We start from the raw sequence: 20,483 nt of genomic DNA on the forward strand, positions 1-20,483 counted from the left end.
GGTGTGGCCCCCCCCCAAAAAAATACCAGAATAAATATCATTGAAAGTTGTATACAATCACAAATATCCCAAATTCCCAAAGCAATTCTGTGATTATAACTTTCATTTTATTTTAGGTCTTTATCCTGCTACTTATGGAGAAGTCTACATTAATGGATATAATGTCTCAGAAGAGATAGTTGAGATCAGAAAAAGCTTGGGCTTGTGTCCACAGCAAAATTTATTATTTAATCACTTGACAGTATCAGAACAACTTTATTTCTATTGTGTGGTGAGTCAACACATTCCTTCTGCTCAGTGTATTGATGGTTTTGAGTCAATTACTACTAGCAATTATTTTTAGAAAGTTCAAAATAGATTTTGGTGAACTTTACTTTAAACAAACATGGACAAAGGAAAGTTGACACTAGAGCATGTTACAAAAGAAGTGATATAACACGGTTCTAAGAAAGCACCACCTTAAATTCTGTCTCTTCTTTCTAGTTAAAAGGAGTACCTGGAAATATCAGATCTACAGAAATTGACCAAATGCTTACTACTTTCCACCTTCTAGAAAAGCGTAATGTGTATTCAAGCTTGCTAACTGGAGGAATGAAACGCAAGGTCTCTATAATTATAGCACTTATAGGTGGTTCCAAGGTAAGAGAATATATATACATATATAAATATATAGATTTATATAGGTATAGGTATGAGGGAGAGGGAACAGGGAAAGAGAACAGAAAAAGGATCTCCAATAAGGTGTAAATTTAAGTTAACTGACACAATTCTGACAACTTATATGAAATGATCTAAAATTTTGTTTTACTTATTTATTTATTTATTTTTGGGTTTTGGGTTACACCCGGCAGCACTCAGGAGTTACTCCTGGCTCTGTGCTCAAAAATCGCCCCTGGCAGACTAAGATGACCTCGAACCACCGTCTGTCCTGTGTTGGTTGCATGTATGGCAAATGCCTTACTGTTGTGCTATAGCTCCAGCCCCAGAAATGATCTAACACTTTAAAAGGAGCCCCACCCTTGGTTCGAATCCTGGCATCCCATATGGTCCTCCAAGCCTGCCTGGAGCGATTTCTGAGCACAGATCCAGGAGTTAACCCCTGAGCACTGCTGGCTGTGACCCAAAAAACAAGGAAGGAAAAGAAGGAAGGAAGGAAGGAAGGAAGGAAGGAAGGAAGGAAGGAAGGAAGGAAGGAAGGAAGGAAGGAAGGAAGGAAGGAAGGAAGGAAGGAAGGAAGGAAAGAAGGAAGGGAGGGAGGGAGGGAGGGAGGGGAGGGAGGGAGGGGAGGGAGGGGAGGGAGGGGAGGGAGGAGAGGGAGGAGAGCAAGGGGAGGAAGGGGAGAGAGGAGGGGAGGAGGGAGCAGAGGAGGGTGGGAAGGAAGGAAGAGAGAAAGAAAGAAAAAAGAGAAAAAAGAAAAGAGAAAGAAAGAAAGGATAGAAAGAAAGAAAGAAAGAAAGAAAGAAAGAAAGAAAGAAAGAAAGAAAGAAAGAAAGAAAGAAAGAAAGAAAGAAAGAAAGAAAGAAAGAAAGAAAGGAAGAAAGGAAGGAAGGAAGGAAGAAGAAAGAAAGGAAGGAAGGAAGAAGAAAGAAAGAAGAAAAAGAAAAGAAAGAGAGAAGAAAGAAAGAAAGAAAGAAAGAAAGAAAGAAAGAAAGAAAGAAAGAAAGAAAGAAAGAAAGAAAGAAAGAAAGAAAGAAAGAAGAAAGAAAGAAAGAAAGAGAGCTGGGCCCAGAACACTCCGAATGCCAGGATTTCTTGGTGTGTTTGCCTGGTATGTTGGGGGCTCTGGGCAGGACAGCTAGCCATAGGACCCCTGGGCTGGCCACTTAGTCCAGGGGAACAAGATTCCCCCACATCAGGCGGGTCTTCAGGGCCACGCCTGGTTAATCGGGCCCTGGGGGGAGGGGGTGAGAAATTCCTCCCTGGGCAGCCAACAACTGCAGAGGCTCGGCTGGGACCAGAGCACTCCACATGCCAGGACTTCGTGGGCTTTTGACTGGTATGATGGGGGCTCTGGGCAGGACAGCTAGCCATAGGACCCTGGGCTGACCACTTTGTCCAGGAGAGCATGATTCCCCCCACACCGGGCGGGTCTTCAGGGCCACGCCTGGTTAATCCGGCCCTGGGAGGAGGGGGTGAGAGATTTCTTCCTAGGCATCCAAAAACTACAGAGGCTCAGCTGGGCCCAGAACACTCCGAATGCCAGGATTTCTTGGTGTGTTTGCCTGGTATGTTGGGGGCTCTGGGCAGGACAGCTAGCCATAGGACCCCTGGGCTGGCCACTTAGTCCAGGGGAACAAGATTCCCCCACATCAGGCGGGTCTTCAGGGCCACGCCTGGTTAATCGGGCCCTGGGGGGAGGGGGTGAGAAATTCCTCCCTGGGCAGCCAACAACTGCAGAGGCTCGGCTGGGACCAGAGCACTCCACATGCCAGGACTTCGTGGGCTTTTGACTGGTTTGATGGGGGCTCTGGGCAGGACAGCTAGCCATAGGACCCTGGGCTGACCACTTTGTCCAGGAGAGCATGATTCCCCCCACACCGGGCGGGTCTTCAGGGCCACGCCTGGTTAATCCGGCCCTGGGAGGAGGGGGTGAGAGATTTCTTCCTAGGCATCCAAAAACTACAGAGGCTCAGCTGGGCCCAGAACACTCCGAATGCCAGGATTTCTTGGTGTGTTTGCCTGGTATGTTGGGGGCTCTGGGCAGGACAGCTAGCCATAGGACCCCTGGGCTGGCCACTTAGTCCAGGGGAACAAGATTCCCCCACATCAGGCGGGTCTTCAGGGCCACGCCTGGTTAATCGGGCCCTGGGGGGAGGGGGTGAGAAATTCCTCCCTGGGCAGCCAACAACTGCAGAGGCTCGGCTGGGACCAGAGCACTCCACATGCCAGGACTTCGTGGGCTTTTGACTGGTATGATGGGGGCTCTGGGCAGGACAGCTAGCCATAGGACCCTGGGCTGACCACTTTGTCCAGGAGAGCATGATTCCCCCCACACCGGGCGGGTCTTCAGGGCCACGCCTGGTTAATCCGGCCCTGGGAGGAGGGGGTGAGAGATTTCTTCCTAGGCATCCAAAAACTACAGAGGCTCAGCTGGGCCCAGAACACTCCGAATGCCAGGATTTCTTGGTGTGTTTGCCTGGTATGTTGGGGGCTCTGGGCAGGACAGCTAGCCATAGGACCCCTGGGCTGGCCACTTAGTCCAGGGGAACAAGATTCCCCCACATCAGGCGGGTCTTCAGGGCCACGCCTGGTTAATCGGGCCCTGGGGGGAGGGGGTGAGACATTCCTCCCTGGGCAGCCAACAACTGCAGAGGCTCGGCTGGGACCAGAGCACTCCACATGCCAGGACTTCGTGGGCTTTTGACTGGTATGATGGGGGCTCTGGGCAGGACAGCTAGCCATAGGACCCTGGGCTGACCACTTTGTCCAGGAGAGCATGATTCCCCCCACACCGGGCGGGTCTTCAGGGCCACGCCTGGTTAATCCGGCCCTGGGAGGAGGGGGTGAGAGATTTCTTCCTAGGCATCCAAAAACTACAGAGGCTCAGCTGGGCCCAGAACACTCCGAATGCCAGGATTTCTTGGTGTGTTTGCCTGGTATGTTGGGGGCTCTGGGCAGGACAGCTAGCCATAGGACCCCTGGGCTGGCCACTTAGTCCAGGGGAACAAGATTCCCCCACATCAGGCGGGTCTTCAGGGCCACGCCTGGTTAATCGGGCCCTGGGGGGAGGGGGTGAGAAATTCCTCCCTGGGCAGCCAACAACTGCAGAGGCTCGGCTGGGACCAGAGCACTCCACATGCCAGGACTTCGTGGGCTTTTGACTGGTATGATGGGGGCTCTGGGCAGGACAGCTAGCCATAGGACCCTGGGCTGACCACTTTGTCCAGGAGAGCATGATTCCCCCCACACCGGGCGGGTCTTCAGGGCCACGCCTGGTTAATCCGGCCCTGGGAGGAGGGGGTGAGAGATTTCTTCCTAGGCATCCAAAAACTACAGAGGCTCAGCTGGGCCCAGAACACTCCGAATGCCAGGATTTCTTGGTGTGTTTGCCTGGTATGTTGGGGGCTCTGGGCAGGACAGCTAGCCATAGGACCCCTGGGCTGGCCACTTAGTCCAGGGGAACAAGATTCCCCCACATCAGGCGGGTCTTCAGGGCCACGCCTGGTTAATCGGGCCCTGGGGGGAGGGGGTGAGAAATTCCTCCCTGGGCAGCCAACAACTGCAGAGGCTCGGCTGGGACCAGAGCACTCCACATGCCAGGACTTCGTGGGCTTTTGACTGGTATGATGGGGGCTCTGGGCAGGACAGCTAGCCATAGGACCCTGGGCTGACCACTTTGTCCAGGAGAGCATGATTCCCCCCACACCGGGCGGGTCTTCAGGGCCACGCCTGGTTAATCCGGCCCTGGGAGGAGGGGGTGAGAGATTTCTTCCTAGGCATCCAAAAACTACAGAGGCTCAGCTGGGCCCAGAACACTCCGAATGCCAGGATTTCTTGGTGTGTTTGCCTGGTATGTTGGGGGCTCTGGGCAGGACAGCTAGCCATAGGACCCCTGGGCTGGCCACTTAGTCCAGGGGAACAAGATTCCCCCACATCAGGCGGGTCTTCAGGGCCACGCCTGGTTAATCGGGCCCTGGGGGGAGGGGGTGAGAAATTCCTCCCTGGGCAGCCAACAACTGCAGAGGCTCGGCTGGGACCAGAGCACTCCACATGCCAGGACTTCGTGGGCTTTTGACTGGTATGATGGGGGCTCTGGGCAGGACAGCTAGCCATAGGACCCTGGGCTGACCACTTTGTCCAGGAGAGCATGATTCCCCCCACACCGGGCGGGTCTTCAGGGCCACGCCTGGTTAATCCGGCCCTGGGAGGAGGGGGTGAGAGATTTCTTCCTAGGCATCCAAAAACTACAGAGGCTCAGCTGGGCCCAGAACACTCCGAATGCCAGGATTTCTTGGTGTGTTTGCCTGGTATGTTGGGGGCTCTGGGCAGGACAGCTAGCCATAGGACCCCTGGGCTGGCCACTTAGTCCAGGGGAACAAGATTCCCCCACATCAGGCGGGTCGTCAGGGCCACGCCTGGTTCATCGGGCCCTGGGGGGAGGGGGTGAGAAATTCCTCCCTGGGCAGCCAACAACTGCAGAGGCTCGGCTGGGACCAGAGCACTCCACATGCCAGGACTTCGTGGGCTTTTGACTGGTATGATGGGGGCTCTGGGCAGGACAGCTAGCCATAGGACCCTGGGCTGACCACTTTGTCCAGGAGAGCATGATTCCCCCCACACCGGGCGGGTCTTCAGGGCCACGCCTGGTTAATCCGGCCCTGGGAGGAGGGGGTGAGAGATTTCTTCCTAGGCATCCAAAAACTACAGAGGCTCAGCTGGGCCCAGAACACTCCGAATGCCAGGATTTCTTGGTGTGTTTGCCTGGTATGTTGGGGGCTCTGGGCAGGACAGCTAGCCATAGGACCCCTGGGCTGGCCACTTAGTCCAGGGGAACAAGTTTCCCCCACATCAGGCGGGTCTTCAGGGCCACGCCTGGTTAATCGGGCCCTGGGGGGAGGGGGTGAGAAATTCCTCCCTGGGCAGCCAACAACTGCAGAGGCTCGGCTGGGACCAGAGCACTCCACATGCCAGGACTTCGTGGGCTTTTGACTGGTATGATGGGGGCTCTGGGCAGGACAGCTAGCCATAGGACCCTGGGCTGACCACTTTGTCCAGGAGAGCATGATTCCCCCCACACCGGGCGGGTCTTCAGGGCCACGCCTGGTTAATCCGGCCCTGGGAGGAGGGGGTGAGAGATTTCTTCCTAGGCATCCAAAAACTACAGAGGCTCAGCTGGGCCCAGAACACTCCGAATGCCAGGATTTCTTGGTGTGTTTGCCTGGTATGTTGGGGGCTCTGGGCAGGACAGCTAGCCATAGGACCCCTGGGCTGGCCACTTAGTCCAGGGGAACAAGATTCCCCCACATCAGGCGGGTCTTCAGGGCCACGCCTGGTTAATCGGGCCCTGGGGGGAGGGGGTGAGAAATTCCTCCCTGGGCAGCCAACAACTGCAGAGGCTCGGCTGGGACCAGAGCACTCCACATGCCAGGACTTCGTGGGCTTTTGACTGGTATGATGGGGGCTCTGGGCAGGACAGCTAGCCATAGGACCCTGGGCTGACCACTTTGTCCAGGAGAGCATGATTCCCCCCACACCGGGCGGGTCTTCAGGGCCACGCCTGGTTAATCCGGCCCTGGGAGGAGGGGGTGAGAGATTTCTTCCTAGGCATCCAAAAACTACAGAGGCTCAGCTGGGCCCAGAACACTCCGAATGCCAGGATTTCTTGGTGTGTTTGCCTGGTATGTTGGGGGCTCTGGGCAGGACAGCTAGCCATAGGACCCCTGGGCTGGCCACTTAGTCCAGGGGAACAAGATTCCCCCACATCAGGCGGGTCTTCAGGGCCACGCCTGGTTAATCGGGCCCTGGGGGGAGGGGGTGAGAAATTCCTCCCTGGGCAGCCAACAACTGCAGAGGCTCGGCTGGGACCAGAGCACTCCACATGCCAGGACTTCGTGGGCTTTTGACTGGTATGATGGGGGCTCTGGGCAGGACAGCTAGCCATAGGACCCTGGGCTGACCACTTTGTCCAGGAGAGCATGATTCCCCCCACACCGGGCGGGTCTTCAGGGCCACGCCTGGTTAATCCGGCCCTGGGAGGAGGGGGTGAGAGATTTCTTCCTAGGCATCCAAAAACTACAGAGGCTCAGCTGGGCCCAGAACACTCCGAATGCCAGGATTTCTTGGTGTGTTTGCCTGGTATGTTGGGGGCTCTGGGCAGGACAGCTAGCCATAGGACCCCTGGGCTGGCCACTTAGTCCAGGGGAACAAGATTCCCCCACATCAGGCGGGTCTTCAGGGCCACGCCTGGTTAATCGGGCCCTGGGGGGAGGGGGTGAGAAATTCCTCCCTGGGCAGCCAACAACTGCAGAGGCTCGGCTGGGACCAGAGCACTCCACATGCCAGGACTTCGTGGGCTTTTGACTGGTATGATGGGGGCTCTGGGCAGGACAGCTAGCCATAGGACCCTGGGCTGACCACTTTGTCCAGGAGAGCATGATTCCCCCCACACCGGGCGGGTCTTCAGGGCCACGCCTGGTTAATCCGGCCCTGGGAGGAGGGGGTGAGAGATTTCTTCCTAGGCATCCAAAAACTACAGAGGCTCAGCTGGGCCCAGAACACTCCGAATGCCAGGATTTCTTGGTGTGTTTGCCTGGTATGTTGGGGGCTCTGGGCAGGACAGCTAGCCATAGGACCCCTGGGCTGGCCACTTAGTCCAGGGGAACAAGATTCCCCCACATCAGGCGGGTCTTCAGGGCCACGCCTGGTTAATCGGGCCCTGGGGGGAGGGGGTGAGAAATTCCTCCCTGGGCAGCCAACAACTGCAGAGGCTCGGCTGGGACCAGAGCACTCCACATGCCAGGACTTCGTGGGCTTTTGACTGGTATGATGGGGGCTCTGGGCAGGACAGCTAGCCATAGGACCCTGGGCTGACCACTTTGTCCAGGAGAGCATGATTCCCCCCACACCGGGCGGGTCTTCAGGGCCACGCCTGGTTAATCCGGCCCTGGGAGGAGGGGGTGAGAGATTTCTTCCTAGGCATCCAAAAACTACAGAGGCTCAGCTGGGCCCAGAACACTCCGAATGCCAGGATTTCTTGGTGTGTTTGCCTGGTATGTTGGGGGCTCTGGGCAGGACAGCTAGCCATAGGACCCCTGGGCTGGCCACTTAGTCCAGGGGAACAAGATTCCCCCACATCAGGCGGGTCTTCAGGGCCACGCCTGGTTAATCGGGCCCTGGGGGGAGGGGGTGAGAAATTCCTCCCTGGGCAGCCAACAACTGCAGAGGCTCGGCTGGGACCAGAGCACTCCACATGCCAGGACTTCGTGGGCTTTTGACTGGTATGATGGGGGCTCTGGGCAGGACAGCTAGCCATAGGACCCTGGGCTGACCACTTTGTCCAGGAGAGCATGATTCCCCCCACACCGGGCGGGTCTTCAGGGCCACGCCTGGTTAATCCGGCCCTGGGAGGAGGGGGTGAGAGATTTCTTCCTAGGCATCCAAAAACTACAGAGGCTCAGCTGGGCCCAGAACACTCCGAATGCCAGGATTTCTTGGTGTGTTTGCCTGGTATGTTGGGGGCTCTGGGCAGGACAGCTAGCCATAGGACCCCTGGGCTGGCCACTTAGTCCAGGGGAACAAGATTCCCCCACATCAGGCGGGTCTTCAGGGCCACGCCTGGTTAATCGGGCCCTGGGGGGAGGGGGTGAGAAATTCCTCCCTGGGCAGCCAACAACTGCAGAGGCTCGGCTGGGACCAGAGCACTCCACATGCCAGGACTTCGTGGGCTTTTGACTGGTATGATGGGGGCTCTGGGCAGGACAGCTAGCCATAGGACCCTGGGCTGACCACTTTGTCCAGGAGAGCATGATTCCCCCCACACCGGGCGGGTCTTCAGGGCCACGCCTGGTTAATCCGGCCCTGGGAGGAGGGGGTGAGAGATTTCTTCCTAGGCATCCAAAAACTACAGAGGCTCAGCTGGGCCCAGAACACTCCGAATGCCAGGATTTCTTGGTGTGTTTGCCTGGTATGTTGGGGGCTCTGGGCAGGACAGCTAGCCATAGGACCCCTGGGCTGGCCACTTAGTCCAGGGGAACAAGATTCCCCCACATCAGGCGGGTCTTCAGGGCCACGCCTGGTTAATCGGGCCCTGGGGGGAGGGGGTGAGAAATTCCTCCCTGGGCAGCCAACAACTGCAGAGGCTCGGCTGGGACCAGAGCACTCCACATGCCAGGACTTCGTGGGCTTTTGACTGGTATGATGGGGGCTCTGGGCAGGACAGCTAGCCATAGGACCCTGGGCTGACCACTTTGTCCAGGAGAGCATGATTCCCCCCACACCGGGCGGGTCTTCAGGGCCACGCCTGGTTAATCCGGCCCTGGGAGGAGGGGGTGAGAGATTTCTTCCTAGGCATCCAAAAACTACAGAGGCTCAGCTGGGCCCAGAACACTCCGAATGCCAGGATTTCTTGGTGTGTTTGCCTGGTATGTTGGGGGCTCTGGGCAGGACAGCTAGCCATAGGACCCCTGGGCTGGCCACTTAGTCCAGGGGAACAAGATTCCCCCACATCAGGCGGGTCTTCAGGGCCACGCCTGGTTAATCGGGCCCTGGGGGGAGGGGGTGAGAAATTCCTCCCTGGGCAGCCAACAACTGCAGAGGCTCGGCTGGGACCAGAGCACTCCACATGCCAGGACTTCGTGGGCTTTTGACTGGTATGATGGGGGCTCTGGGCAGGACAGCTAGCCATAGGACCCTGGGCTGACCACTTTGTCCAGGAGAGCATGATTCCCCCCCACACCGGGCGGGTCTTCAGGGCCACGCCTGGTTAATCCGGCCCTGGGAGGAGGGGGTGAGAGATTTCTTCCTAGGCATCCAAAAACTACAGAGGCTCAGCTGGGCCCAGAACACTCCGAATGCCAGGATTTCTTGGTGTGTTTGCCTGGTATGTTGGGGGCTCTGGGCAGGACAGCTAGCCATAGGACCCCTGGGCTGGCCACTTAGTCCAGGGGAACAAGATTCCCCCACATCAGGCGGGTCTTCAGGGCCACGCCTGGTTAATCGGGCCCTGGGGGGAGGGGGTGAGAAATTCCTCCCTGGGCAGCCAACAACTGCAGAGGCTCGGCTGGGACCAGAGCACTCCACATGCCAGGACTTCGTGGGCTTTTGACTGGTATGATGGGGGCTCTGGGCAGGACAGCTAGCCATAGGACCCTGGGCTGACCACTTTGTCCAGGAGAGCATGATTCCCCCCCACACCGGGCGGGTCTTCAGGGCCACGCCTGGTTAATCCGGCCCTGGGAGGAGGGGGTGAGAGATTTCTTCCTAGGCATCCAAAAAACTACAGAGGCTCAGCTGGGCCCAGAACACTCCGAATGCCAGGATTTCTTGGTGTGTTTGCCTGGTATGTTGGGGGCTCTGGGCAGGACAGCTAGCCATAGGACCCCTGGGCTGGCCACTTAGTCCAGGGGAACAAGATTCCCCCACATCAGGCGGGTCTTCAGGGCCACGCCTGGTTAATCGGGCCCTGGGGGGAGGGGGTGAGAAATTCCTCCCTGGGCAGCCAACAACTGCAGAGGCTCGGCTGGGACCAGAGCACTCCACATGCCAGGACTTCGTGGGCTTTTGACTGGTATGATGGGGGCTCTGGGCAGGACAGCTAGCCATAGGACCCTGGGCTGACCACTTTGTCCAGGAGAGCATGATTCCCCCCCACACCGGGCGGGTCTTCAGGGCCACGCCTGGTTAATCCGGCCCTGGGAGGAGGGGGTGAGAGATTTCTTCCTAGGCATCCAAAAACTACAGAACCGCGCGGGGGCTTACGCCCCCGCGCGTACTTTATGTATTTCATATATTCAGAATATTCCTTATTCTTATGTTATGTTTTCCGTATACAGATTGTTTATTTTTTATTCTCCGCTTTCCCACACCCCTACAAAGCTCTTTTTTACTCCTTAACTCTCTAACCCCTTCTCAAACATCACTAACCTAGTTTACTCTTTTTAACTTCAGTAGTGTAGAATCGTAATCACAGTCCAAAGCTGTGCATTGTGTGTGACAACCCCAAACTGTTTCAAGATACATAAAATGGACACGTATTTCTTTAGAATATTTTGTGTTTTTTCTCTGACAGCTATAATTCTTACTAAATGTTGTCTTATACAGTGATGATTCTAACCACTTTTTATCTTCTCTTTTTGAGCTGTTTAACAAGGAATTTTGGTGGAAGAGTCCCCCAGTTTAATGCTTATGATTGAATCATGTTAATGGAATCATTGTAATTGTTTTTATGGCCCCCATATGCGCCAATAACACCATGTGGCATTGCTTCTTATTTGCATAGGCACATTAAAATGGGAAAATAGTATAAATACAAATAAGATCCTATCTAATAGAGATTGGAACACACAAACCTTGTAGTGCAAAGGGACCTTACACCCTGAACATTGACATAACGACCTGGCACAGACCTCAGAAGAAAGGGCATATTCCATTCTCCCCTGAACCAGGAAAGCCATCCACGAAACATCCAGGCTGGTCTATAACATCACCTGGAAGCAATCCTCTACCACGGAAGACCTACACTGCTCAGACTTCGACCTGCTCAAAAGAGACTTCCCTTAACACTGAGAAGACTTAACAACAACAACGACCTGCTTACAGGACAGGGCTCCCTGTGTTGCCCTTTGATTGTGAGGTGAAAGGAGAGGATGCTCCACGTCCTGACTTCAATGTAAGATATGCAGATTCCAGGATCTTTAATACAGAAACATGATACCAACAACAGAGACTGTGTGAAAAATAAAAGTGTGCTGGCACTACAGACAATGTATTGGATTGGACGATCTAGCTTGCTTGGAGCCTAGACTTGGTCTTGTGCCAGGAAACTTCAGGGGTCTGGTCTCTTTGTACTTAGGCCAAGGTTATTTCTTTCCATGTCCCTCATATTTTGGTGGGCCTATGCAAACAACAATTGCCACTCTAACACCATTCTTACTGTGCTCCTTTGACTCTAATCCTTAAAAAAACTCACTTAAAATTTGAGGTTAACTTAAGCTAATATGCATGTATATGGAAATGTAAGAAAATACTATGCCTGTAATGTTTAAGGAGTTACGTAAGTTTTATGGCTTTAGATTGCCTTGTGTACTGTTAAGAAATATTATAATGTGTTACAATCTGGGGACTTGAGGGACAAAGTAATTGTACATGGATTCTGTCTTATTTATCTTAATGTTCTTTGGCTGAAATTTCAAAGTTAATATATCAGCAAGGGGACTTCTGAGAATTATGTTATGGGTGATTGTCCTTCCACTGTAACTTTACCTTGTCCTCTTACTTTGCACCCTTGTTCTCATAAATAAAAATAAAAATTAAAAAAAAAAAAAAAAAAAAAAAAAAAAAAAAAAAAAAGAAAGAAAGAAAGAAAGAAAGAAAAGAAAGAAAGAAAGAAAGAAAGAGAAAGAAAGAGAAAGAAAAAGAAAGAAAGAAAGAAAGAAAGAAAGAAAGAAAGAAAGAAGAAAGAAAGAAAGAAAGAAAGAAAAAGAAAGAAAGAAGAAAGAAAGAGAGAGAGAAAGAGAAAAATAAGAAAAGGAGCCCTATCCTGAGGTCCAAAGCAATAGTAACAGTTAGTGGTACTTGCCTTGCGTGGACCAACCCACACTCAATCCCTGGCACTCATGTATTCCCTTGAGAACCGCCAGGATTGATCTCTGAGTGCAGAGCCAGAAGTTAAGTACTAAGCACCACCATGTGTGGCTCCCAAACCAAAGTAATAATAGTAATAGTAATAAATAAAAGAAACCCAAGCCTACACCAAGACAAAAATCGATATTAACAGATTAGTTGATATAAAGCTATCATGTGTTTGGAATTGCTTCATCTTTTGTTATTCTTCTTTTTTTTTTTTTTTTTTTTTTTTGCTTTTTGCTTTTTGGGCCACATCCTGTGACACTCAGGGGTTACTCCTGGCTATGCGCTCAAAAATCGCTCCTGGCTCTGTGGTCTATATGGGACGACAGGGATCAAACCAAGGTCAGTCCTGGATCAGCTGAATGCAAGGCAAATGTCCTACCGCTGTGCTATCACTCTGGCCCCTTGCTATTCTTTTTTTTTTTTTAGTCTAAATATGCTATTATTGCAAATGACTAAGAAAGGCAAAACCAGAGTATACTTTATTAGTAGCAGTAATTAACATTTAACAATGATCGTAGTACTGTTTCTTCTGGTCCTTAGGTGGTAATACTTGATGAACCAACATCTGGCATGGACCCAGCCTCAAGACGGTCCACCTGGGATCTCCTCAATCACTATAAACAAAATCGCACCATTTTACTGACGACCCATTACATGGACGAAGCTGATGCCCTTGGTGACCGCATTGCCATCATGGTTCATGGATCTTTGAAGTGTTGTGGATCCTCCATTTTCCTGAAAAATATATATGGTCTCTCTGTTCCTTCTGATTATTCTTCAAAAAAAATGATGTGTCATATTTTAGTAATTTTTATGAATATTGATATTTTATAGCTAATAACAATTTTCTCTATAAGTATTATCTTATTATTTCATTGTATTTTATTTTGTTTTGGGGTTACATATGGCAGTACTCAGAGGTTATTCCTGACTCTACACTCAGGAATCACTCCTGGCCTATATGGGACACTGGGGATAGAACCCAGGTTAGTCAAATGCAAGGCAAGGACCCTATCACTATATACTATCTTACGGAGTATTAACCTCTTTGTTTCATTGCTGTTATTTTTTAATTCCAAGTTCATACTGTTTTAATTACTATAATTATGTAATATATCTTAAAACCTAGATGTGCAGTGCATTCATATTTGTTGTGCTTTCCTAAAGACATTTTTTATTCGAGTTTCTTTTCCTTTTAGATTCCATATTACATAAGGATTTATATTATAGTTTAGGTAACAGGTAATAGAGTTACAATAATGTTCAAGTTTCTAATATTGATGAACAAAGATTTTGCCCAACTCTGCCACTGCAGTGCCTATAGCCACTGCCTATAACTATATCCACTCCAGTCCAATAGTCTGTATCTCCTACCTCTTCCCCCATTATTTGACTGTTATAGTTTCTTTCCTTAGTACTATACTTGTGTTCAAAATCTTCCACTTATTTTTCAATGTTACTTCCTAGCAGCTTGTTTACCCCTCTTGATAAGTTATTTTTAAGAATTTGTTCATTTATCTTAAGTTTTCCAGTTTCTTGGTGTGCATTTGTTCATGGTAGTTTCCTATGATCCTTTGTCAGTCTCCTATAATTTTTTTGGGAACTGTACCTGACAGTGCTCAAGGATTACTCCTTGATCTGTGCTCTAGGTATCACTCTTGGCAGTGCTCAGAGAACTGTATGTAGTGCAAGGGATTGTAGAGAGGTCACTACATAAGAGTTGAAAATGTGAAAAGATGAGCAAAAGTAACATCTATTTTAAACTAAAAAATATAGGAGACCTAGATAGATTAAAATGATAAATAAAGTACTGAAGAGATAGTACAAGCGTTAATGTGCTTGATTTGCAAAATCTAAATGAAAAGTATTCACCCCAAATCCTATTGAATTAACTCCACAGCTTTCCCAGTATTTAATTTGAATAAATGTCTTTTCATTTTTGCTTAACAGCTAATAGGTACAGAAAATCTCCATTGGTGCAAAGAAGTTAGTATGTTCTGTTATAGTATTGAATGTTCTTTAAGTATTTATTAAATTAGTTTGGCCTGCAGTTCCATTATTTTTCTGTTGCCTTTCTCAGTGGAATCATATCCATGAATACTCTTTGAGGTATGTCTTAGAGCATTCTGCCTATATTACCTCAAAGTTATTGATGTATTCTATTTTGATAGCAAGGCCTTTGATTCACTTTGAATTGACTTTTGTGTAAAATGTGTGATATAGATCTCATTTGAAGTTTTTTACAAATGATTTTTCTATTTTTCCCAACACCATTTGTTGAAGAGACTATCTCACTTTGTAGATCCAGTTTCCTTTACTGAAAATAAGTTAACCATAGATCTGAGGGTTTTGTTTTCAGTTGGTCAATTCTAACCCATTGTCAGAGAGTTTATCCTTATTCTCGTACCATGCTTTCTCCATTACTATAGCCTTATAGTTTCAGCTTAGGAAATGAGATACCTCCCAATTTCTTTATTCCTCAGTAAGGTTTTTGCTATTTTGGGTATTTTGTCATTCTATAAAAACTTTGTTTTTTATTGTTCTAAGTCCTTGAAGAATGCCATATGAAATTGGATGGGTATTTTATTCAATTCATACAATAATTTGTTTAAAATAGACATTTTAGTAGTATTGATACTTCTGATCCATAAACATGGTAAACTTTCTATTTTCTTTTTGTCTTTGGGTTTTTAATTTTGGTTTTAGGCCGAACAAGAAGTATTCAAGGATTATGTTCAGGACTTACTCCTGTTCTGTTTTTAGTCATCACTCTTGGCAGTGCTTAGAAGATTGTATGATGTCAGGGATCAAACCTGTGTGAGCCTTATGAAAGACAACTGGTATATCCACTGTACTATAACTCTGGTCTCTTATTTTCCATTTCATACAGTATCATTTGTCTCTTTCTTTAGTGGCATGATATTTAATTTATTTATTTCCTTATGATTTATTTATTTATTTTGATTTCTTTATCCTGACTTTCTGTTGCAAGGGCTTCTAATACTACTTTCTATATACCTACTGGCCATTCTTTGTCTTCTTGGAAGAAGTGCTTCATTTTTATGAAGTTGTTATTTTGTTATTGTGATTTGTGGGTGCTTATACATTTATAATTTATATCAATCTTTTATCTGATGTACCATGCTCAAATATTTTATTCTATTCAGTATTCTATTCAGTAGGGTGTCTAATTAGCTATTAGTTTTTCATTCTTTCTTTACTTTAAAGAGATAGTGTAGGAACTCAATGACTATCATAAAAAGGCAGTAGAATTTTTAGACTTGTAATAAAATAATCTGTGAGATTTTTCTTTTTTAATTAACTTAAACCATGGAAATTCATTGTTATCTTATAAGAGTACAAAGAATACAAAATTATTTTTTCTTCCAACTGTATTTACTCAGGTGAAGGCTACCACCTAGTCATGGTGAAAGAATCACACTGTAATGTTGAAGATATTTGTGATTTGATTTATGATGAAATACCAACAGCCACCTTGGAGAATAATACTAGAAATGAATTGTCTTTTATTCTACCCAAAGAATACATCCATAGGTATGGATCCAGGGATCCATGGATACTCTTTAGATAATCAAGTCATTATTTTCCTGTTTTATTAAGTCTTTGCAGTAGATTTTACTTGAAAAGTCAAAACTTCAATCATAGTTTACACTTACATTGCGTAAGTGGGCATAGAGATACTACCTAGCATATAGAACATCTAGTTTTAATTTTTAATGCCATATTGTACATACTTTACATGACTAAAACCCAAACACAATCATGTATGTAATCAAGGTGTTTAAATAAAATATATAAAAATATTGTTCATAATATAAAAATATCTATGAACAATAACCAGTAGAACAAAAGAAATATGAGGTAATGAAGCTTTTTCTTTTTTTTTTTTATTTGGTTTTGGAGTCATACTTAGCAACTCTTGGGGCTTACTTCTGACTCTGTACTCAGGAATCACTCTTCACAATGACTGGAAAGATCATATGTGGTATTAGTGATTGATCCCAGGACAGCTACATTCAAAGCAGATTCCTTTTCTGCTGTACTCTCTCTTTGTCCCTAAAATGATGCTTTTAACAATTTTGAAAACTTGAAACAAGTGTGACATGAACCTTGAAGGAATAAGCAGATTGACAAAACTGATCACAATTTTGATCAATAGGTATTACATTGAATGGCAATTCTACCCTGAGTTAACTTTCCTATTAAGAAAATAAGATAAAAATGATTTCAAGAATGGATTTAAATTCATTTCTATCTCCAAAAATCTCTTGCATGTAAAAACATGACTTGGAATCTCTTGCATCTTAAAGCCTTGAAAATTAGAGATGACAAAACTAATTTTAATTTTTAGTATTTTATTATTATAGAGGTAGCATGATTATAGTTTATGTTGTTTGTAGTATACAAAGTTAATGCATATCCACCACAATTGAAGTGCCAAATACCTTCCTCCATTATCCTTTTATTACTTACCATCTGATCCCACAATTTCACTCTTAAGTAGCTAAATAAACAAAGAACACAGGAACGCTTTTTTTTTCTTTTTCCCATTTTTGGTTTTTCTCAGAAATTGCTCCTGGCAGGCTCAGGGACCATATGGGATGCTGGGATTTGAACCTGGGTCAGTCCCAGGTTGGCCACATGCAAGGCAAATGCCCTACCACTATGCTATCATTCCAGCCCCAGGAACACTACTTTTTTTTTTAAATGTGTACCTTTTTTTTTTATAGTTCAAACTTGAAAACAACTCAATTGCCAAGTGACAGATGAGTAGAAAGAAAATTTGGTACACACATACAATAGAATATGGTTCCTCCACAAGAAAATATAAAATCTTCACTTTTGTGGCAATATAGATAAAAGTAGAAGGTGTCACACCAGGAAATAAGGACAGATAATCTCATTTGTGTGATAACTAATATTACCAAGGAAAGTACAATCTCAGGAGTGGAGACCAGTGTATAGAAAGGGTAGAATGTCTTAAAGGACTAACATGTCTTAAAAGGATAACAATTCTGGCACTTTGGTGGTTGGTATATTGTGGTACAGTTGTACTACTAAAATGTTTACCCTCTTAATATCACAATAATTTTTAAATAAAATAACCAATAGAGGATATAATTGAAAAAAATTATCAAGAATATAAAAATTTGGTGATTTTTGTGTTCCCAAATTTCTAGCGCAAGAATAGGCTTAATTGTTCCTTAATAAGAATATAAGGAGGGTGGTTTTAAGGTATAGCAGTCTTAAAAGTGGTTTTTCTTTCTAGAAAAATTGATCATTTGAAGATAATTTGAAAAATACATTATGTAGTCTTGATGTTTGTACATTGCATCTGACTCAATTGAAATAGATTTTCTTGATTGCTGAATTGCATGATTCTTTCTACAGCTTCAGCTCCTACTGCACCTACGTCACTTCTACTTTTGAGTCTTTTCCTTTCTATTTATATTTTTTTATTTAATGAATAATATGAACTATAGCTTCTGTGTCTATCTGATAACTTCTGTCAACAAACTAGGGTTGTAAGAGAGTATTTTAAGAGTTTATTAGAAAATCAAAATTATGTTTAAATACTATGTCCATGATAAGCAATAATTACTTTACATTTGTCCAGCACTGTTTTAATTTTCAAATAAATAAAATTAAGAGCATTGATGTAAAGAATAATTTACATTTTTCTTATTCATGGGGATAATGTCAGTTTTGACTAACTAAATGAAAATTTGGTCTGGTGATTGAACTGTCTCTTTTCTTCTTGCCCCTTTCTTTCCCTCTGATTCATTCCTTTTTTCCTAGATATGAAGATCTTTTTACTGCTCTGGAAAATAGAAAGGAGGAACTTGGCATAGCTGGCTTTGGTGCCTATATTACTACCATGGAAGAAGTCTTTCTTAGGTAAGCAACAGACATAGTGAAAAGACACAAACTTGGAAGAAAAAGAACACAAATTTATCTTCTTTTATTTATTTATTTTTTGTTTTGGGACCACACCTGGAGGTTCTAAGGGTTCTAAGAATCCTAGTTCTCTGCACACAGAAATGATTCCTGGCTGGCTTAGGGAACCAAATAAGGTTCCAGGAACTGAACTTGGTTGCTTGCAAAAATTGTGCCTTATCCAATACTGTGCCCCAGCCCCAGAATTTGATCTTCTTTGAAAACCCACTAAACTTTCAGATTCACATATTAGAGATTTGGAAAGTGTAAACTCAGGAGTTAATTGAACATAATTATTTTATGTAATAAAAATTTATATGATAATAATTATAATAGCTTATGTTATTATTTTATATAATATATAATAACCATCATTTTATTAAAAATAGACATTTTAAACTTATTCTAAAATATGAACTAAACATTAATCTTTAACGTGGATGACTATAACTTAACAAAACACTCATCATGATGTCTCTGTTTCTCTTTCCTTTCTAAAGTGTGACAAATTTGTGTTTAAGAAGAACCACTGTTCTAATTGTTACATCATCTCTGTAGAATTCCTCTACCAATCAATAAGCAAATAAAGAAAAATTTTCAATTGTTGTAATTCAGAATATCTGAAGGAGATATTTGTGGGTAGAGTTGAAATGAAATGTCTGCTTTCTTTTTTATGTAGTGCCAATAGAAGAGAAAAATTAGAAATTGTTGCCAAAGTTACGCCATCTCAAGCTCCCTATATGATGAGTCAAGTTTCAATCAAACATGAGAGTAGGATTATGTCCAGAATTGAGATGCCAAATATTTCTAGCATGAATGAAAGTCCTGCTACTAAGTTTAACACTGGAGTAAGTGCCTCTATGAAGAAATTTAGTATTATTTTCTTGGGGGTACAATAGGTTTATATTTTTTTTTTGGTTTTTTTGGGCCACACCCGTTTGATGCTCAGGGGTTACTCCTGGCTAAGTGCTCAGAAATTGCCCCTGGCTTGGGGGGACCATATGGGACGCCGGCGGATTGAACCACGGTCATGATCTTTCCTTGGCTAGCGCTTGCAAGGCAGACACCTTACCTCTAGCGCCACCTCGCCAGCCCCACAATAGGTATATTTTAAAAATATTTGAAAAAATGTAGTATGGAGTTTTTAGCCCATTGAAGATTATAAATGAAATATTTGGCATAACATCAAGAATATTATATATTTATTTCTGAAATGATCGATTTTAGATATCTCAAATATTATTTTCATTCTTTTTGTTTCTCAGGGGTTTCATTGTTTCCATTTTCTTTCTAAAATTTTTTGACATTTTATTTTGGTTTTTGGTTTTTTGGGCTACACCAGGCAGGGATCAAGGGTTATTTCTGGCTCTATGCTCAGAAATCACTCCTGGCAGGCTCTGGGGACCATATGGAATGCTGGAAATTGAACCCTGGTCAGCCATGTGCAAGGCAAACACCCTTCTCACTGTGCTATGTATGTTCTGGCCCCCTTAAAATTCTTTTTGTTGACATTTATAACCAGACATTTACTATTTATTTTTAGCTGGAGTAAGGTGGAATGAGTAGGGTATTATATTTTTAATATCCAAGAACAAAACAGTAAAACTGTAAGACAAAACTGTTATAATAAAAACATATTACAGAGATCATTCTTTAAACTGTAAAACAAAACTGTTATAATAAAAACATGTTGCAGAGATCATTCCTCAAACAGTTGGATCATCAGTATAGAAAGGCGCTGAATTGCTAAGTTCTCTTACATTTTTCTCCTAAGTATCTATTCCTTTGAAAAAGCACTGTGATTTTTAACCAATCGGGAGTCAGTGAAAATCTTCTGTAGATTTTAAGTTTGGTCACAGGAAAAACCAAACAAATATTTTATTTAATACCTTAGAGTTGAGACCAGCAAATTTAATAGATCCTATATTTTCTTTTTTATGGTACTAATTATAATGACCTTCTTGATCTATTATTTTCCTTTGAGATGTCTTTCTACACCTAACCCCTTGAGACTGTTCTGCAGCGACATGGCTTCCCCAAGGTTGGAGGATGTTTTGGGGAGGTAGGGTGGTGGCTAGATGGCATCTCAAGATTTCAACATTATTGTTTCAGAATTTTGGAGATGTTTTAACCTCCTTCAAGATTTTTAATTTTAGGTACTGCATTCAGCAACTTTATTGAAATCACTCAAACATTGGTTAGTAGTAGGGAAATAATCATAATTATAGGAACTAGTA

General features: G+C 45.6%; 1 protein-coding gene across 1 annotated transcript in view; it reads left to right on the plus strand.

The window, feature by feature from the left end:
- LOC126029907 (phospholipid-transporting ATPase ABCA3-like) overlaps window positions 1-20,483 on the plus strand; it is a 113,690-nt gene that overhangs the window by 41,697 nt on the left and 51,510 nt on the right. The window contains exons 12-17 of the mRNA XM_049788148.1: window positions 117-271; window positions 484-639; window positions 12,829-13,039; window positions 15,693-15,843; window positions 18,109-18,207; window positions 18,926-19,094. Coding sequence (XP_049644105.1) covers window positions 117-271; window positions 484-639; window positions 12,829-13,039; window positions 15,693-15,843; window positions 18,109-18,207; window positions 18,926-19,094 — 941 coding nt within the window. The remainder of the gene's footprint in view (window positions 1-116; window positions 272-483; window positions 640-12,828; window positions 13,040-15,692; window positions 15,844-18,108; window positions 18,208-18,925; window positions 19,095-20,483) is intronic.

Source organism: Suncus etruscus, chromosome 15 (genome assembly GCF_024139225.1).
Source record: "Suncus etruscus isolate mSunEtr1 chromosome 15, mSunEtr1.pri.cur, whole genome shotgun sequence".
NCBI classification, from domain to species: Eukaryota; Metazoa; Chordata; class Mammalia; order Eulipotyphla; family Soricidae; genus Suncus; species Suncus etruscus.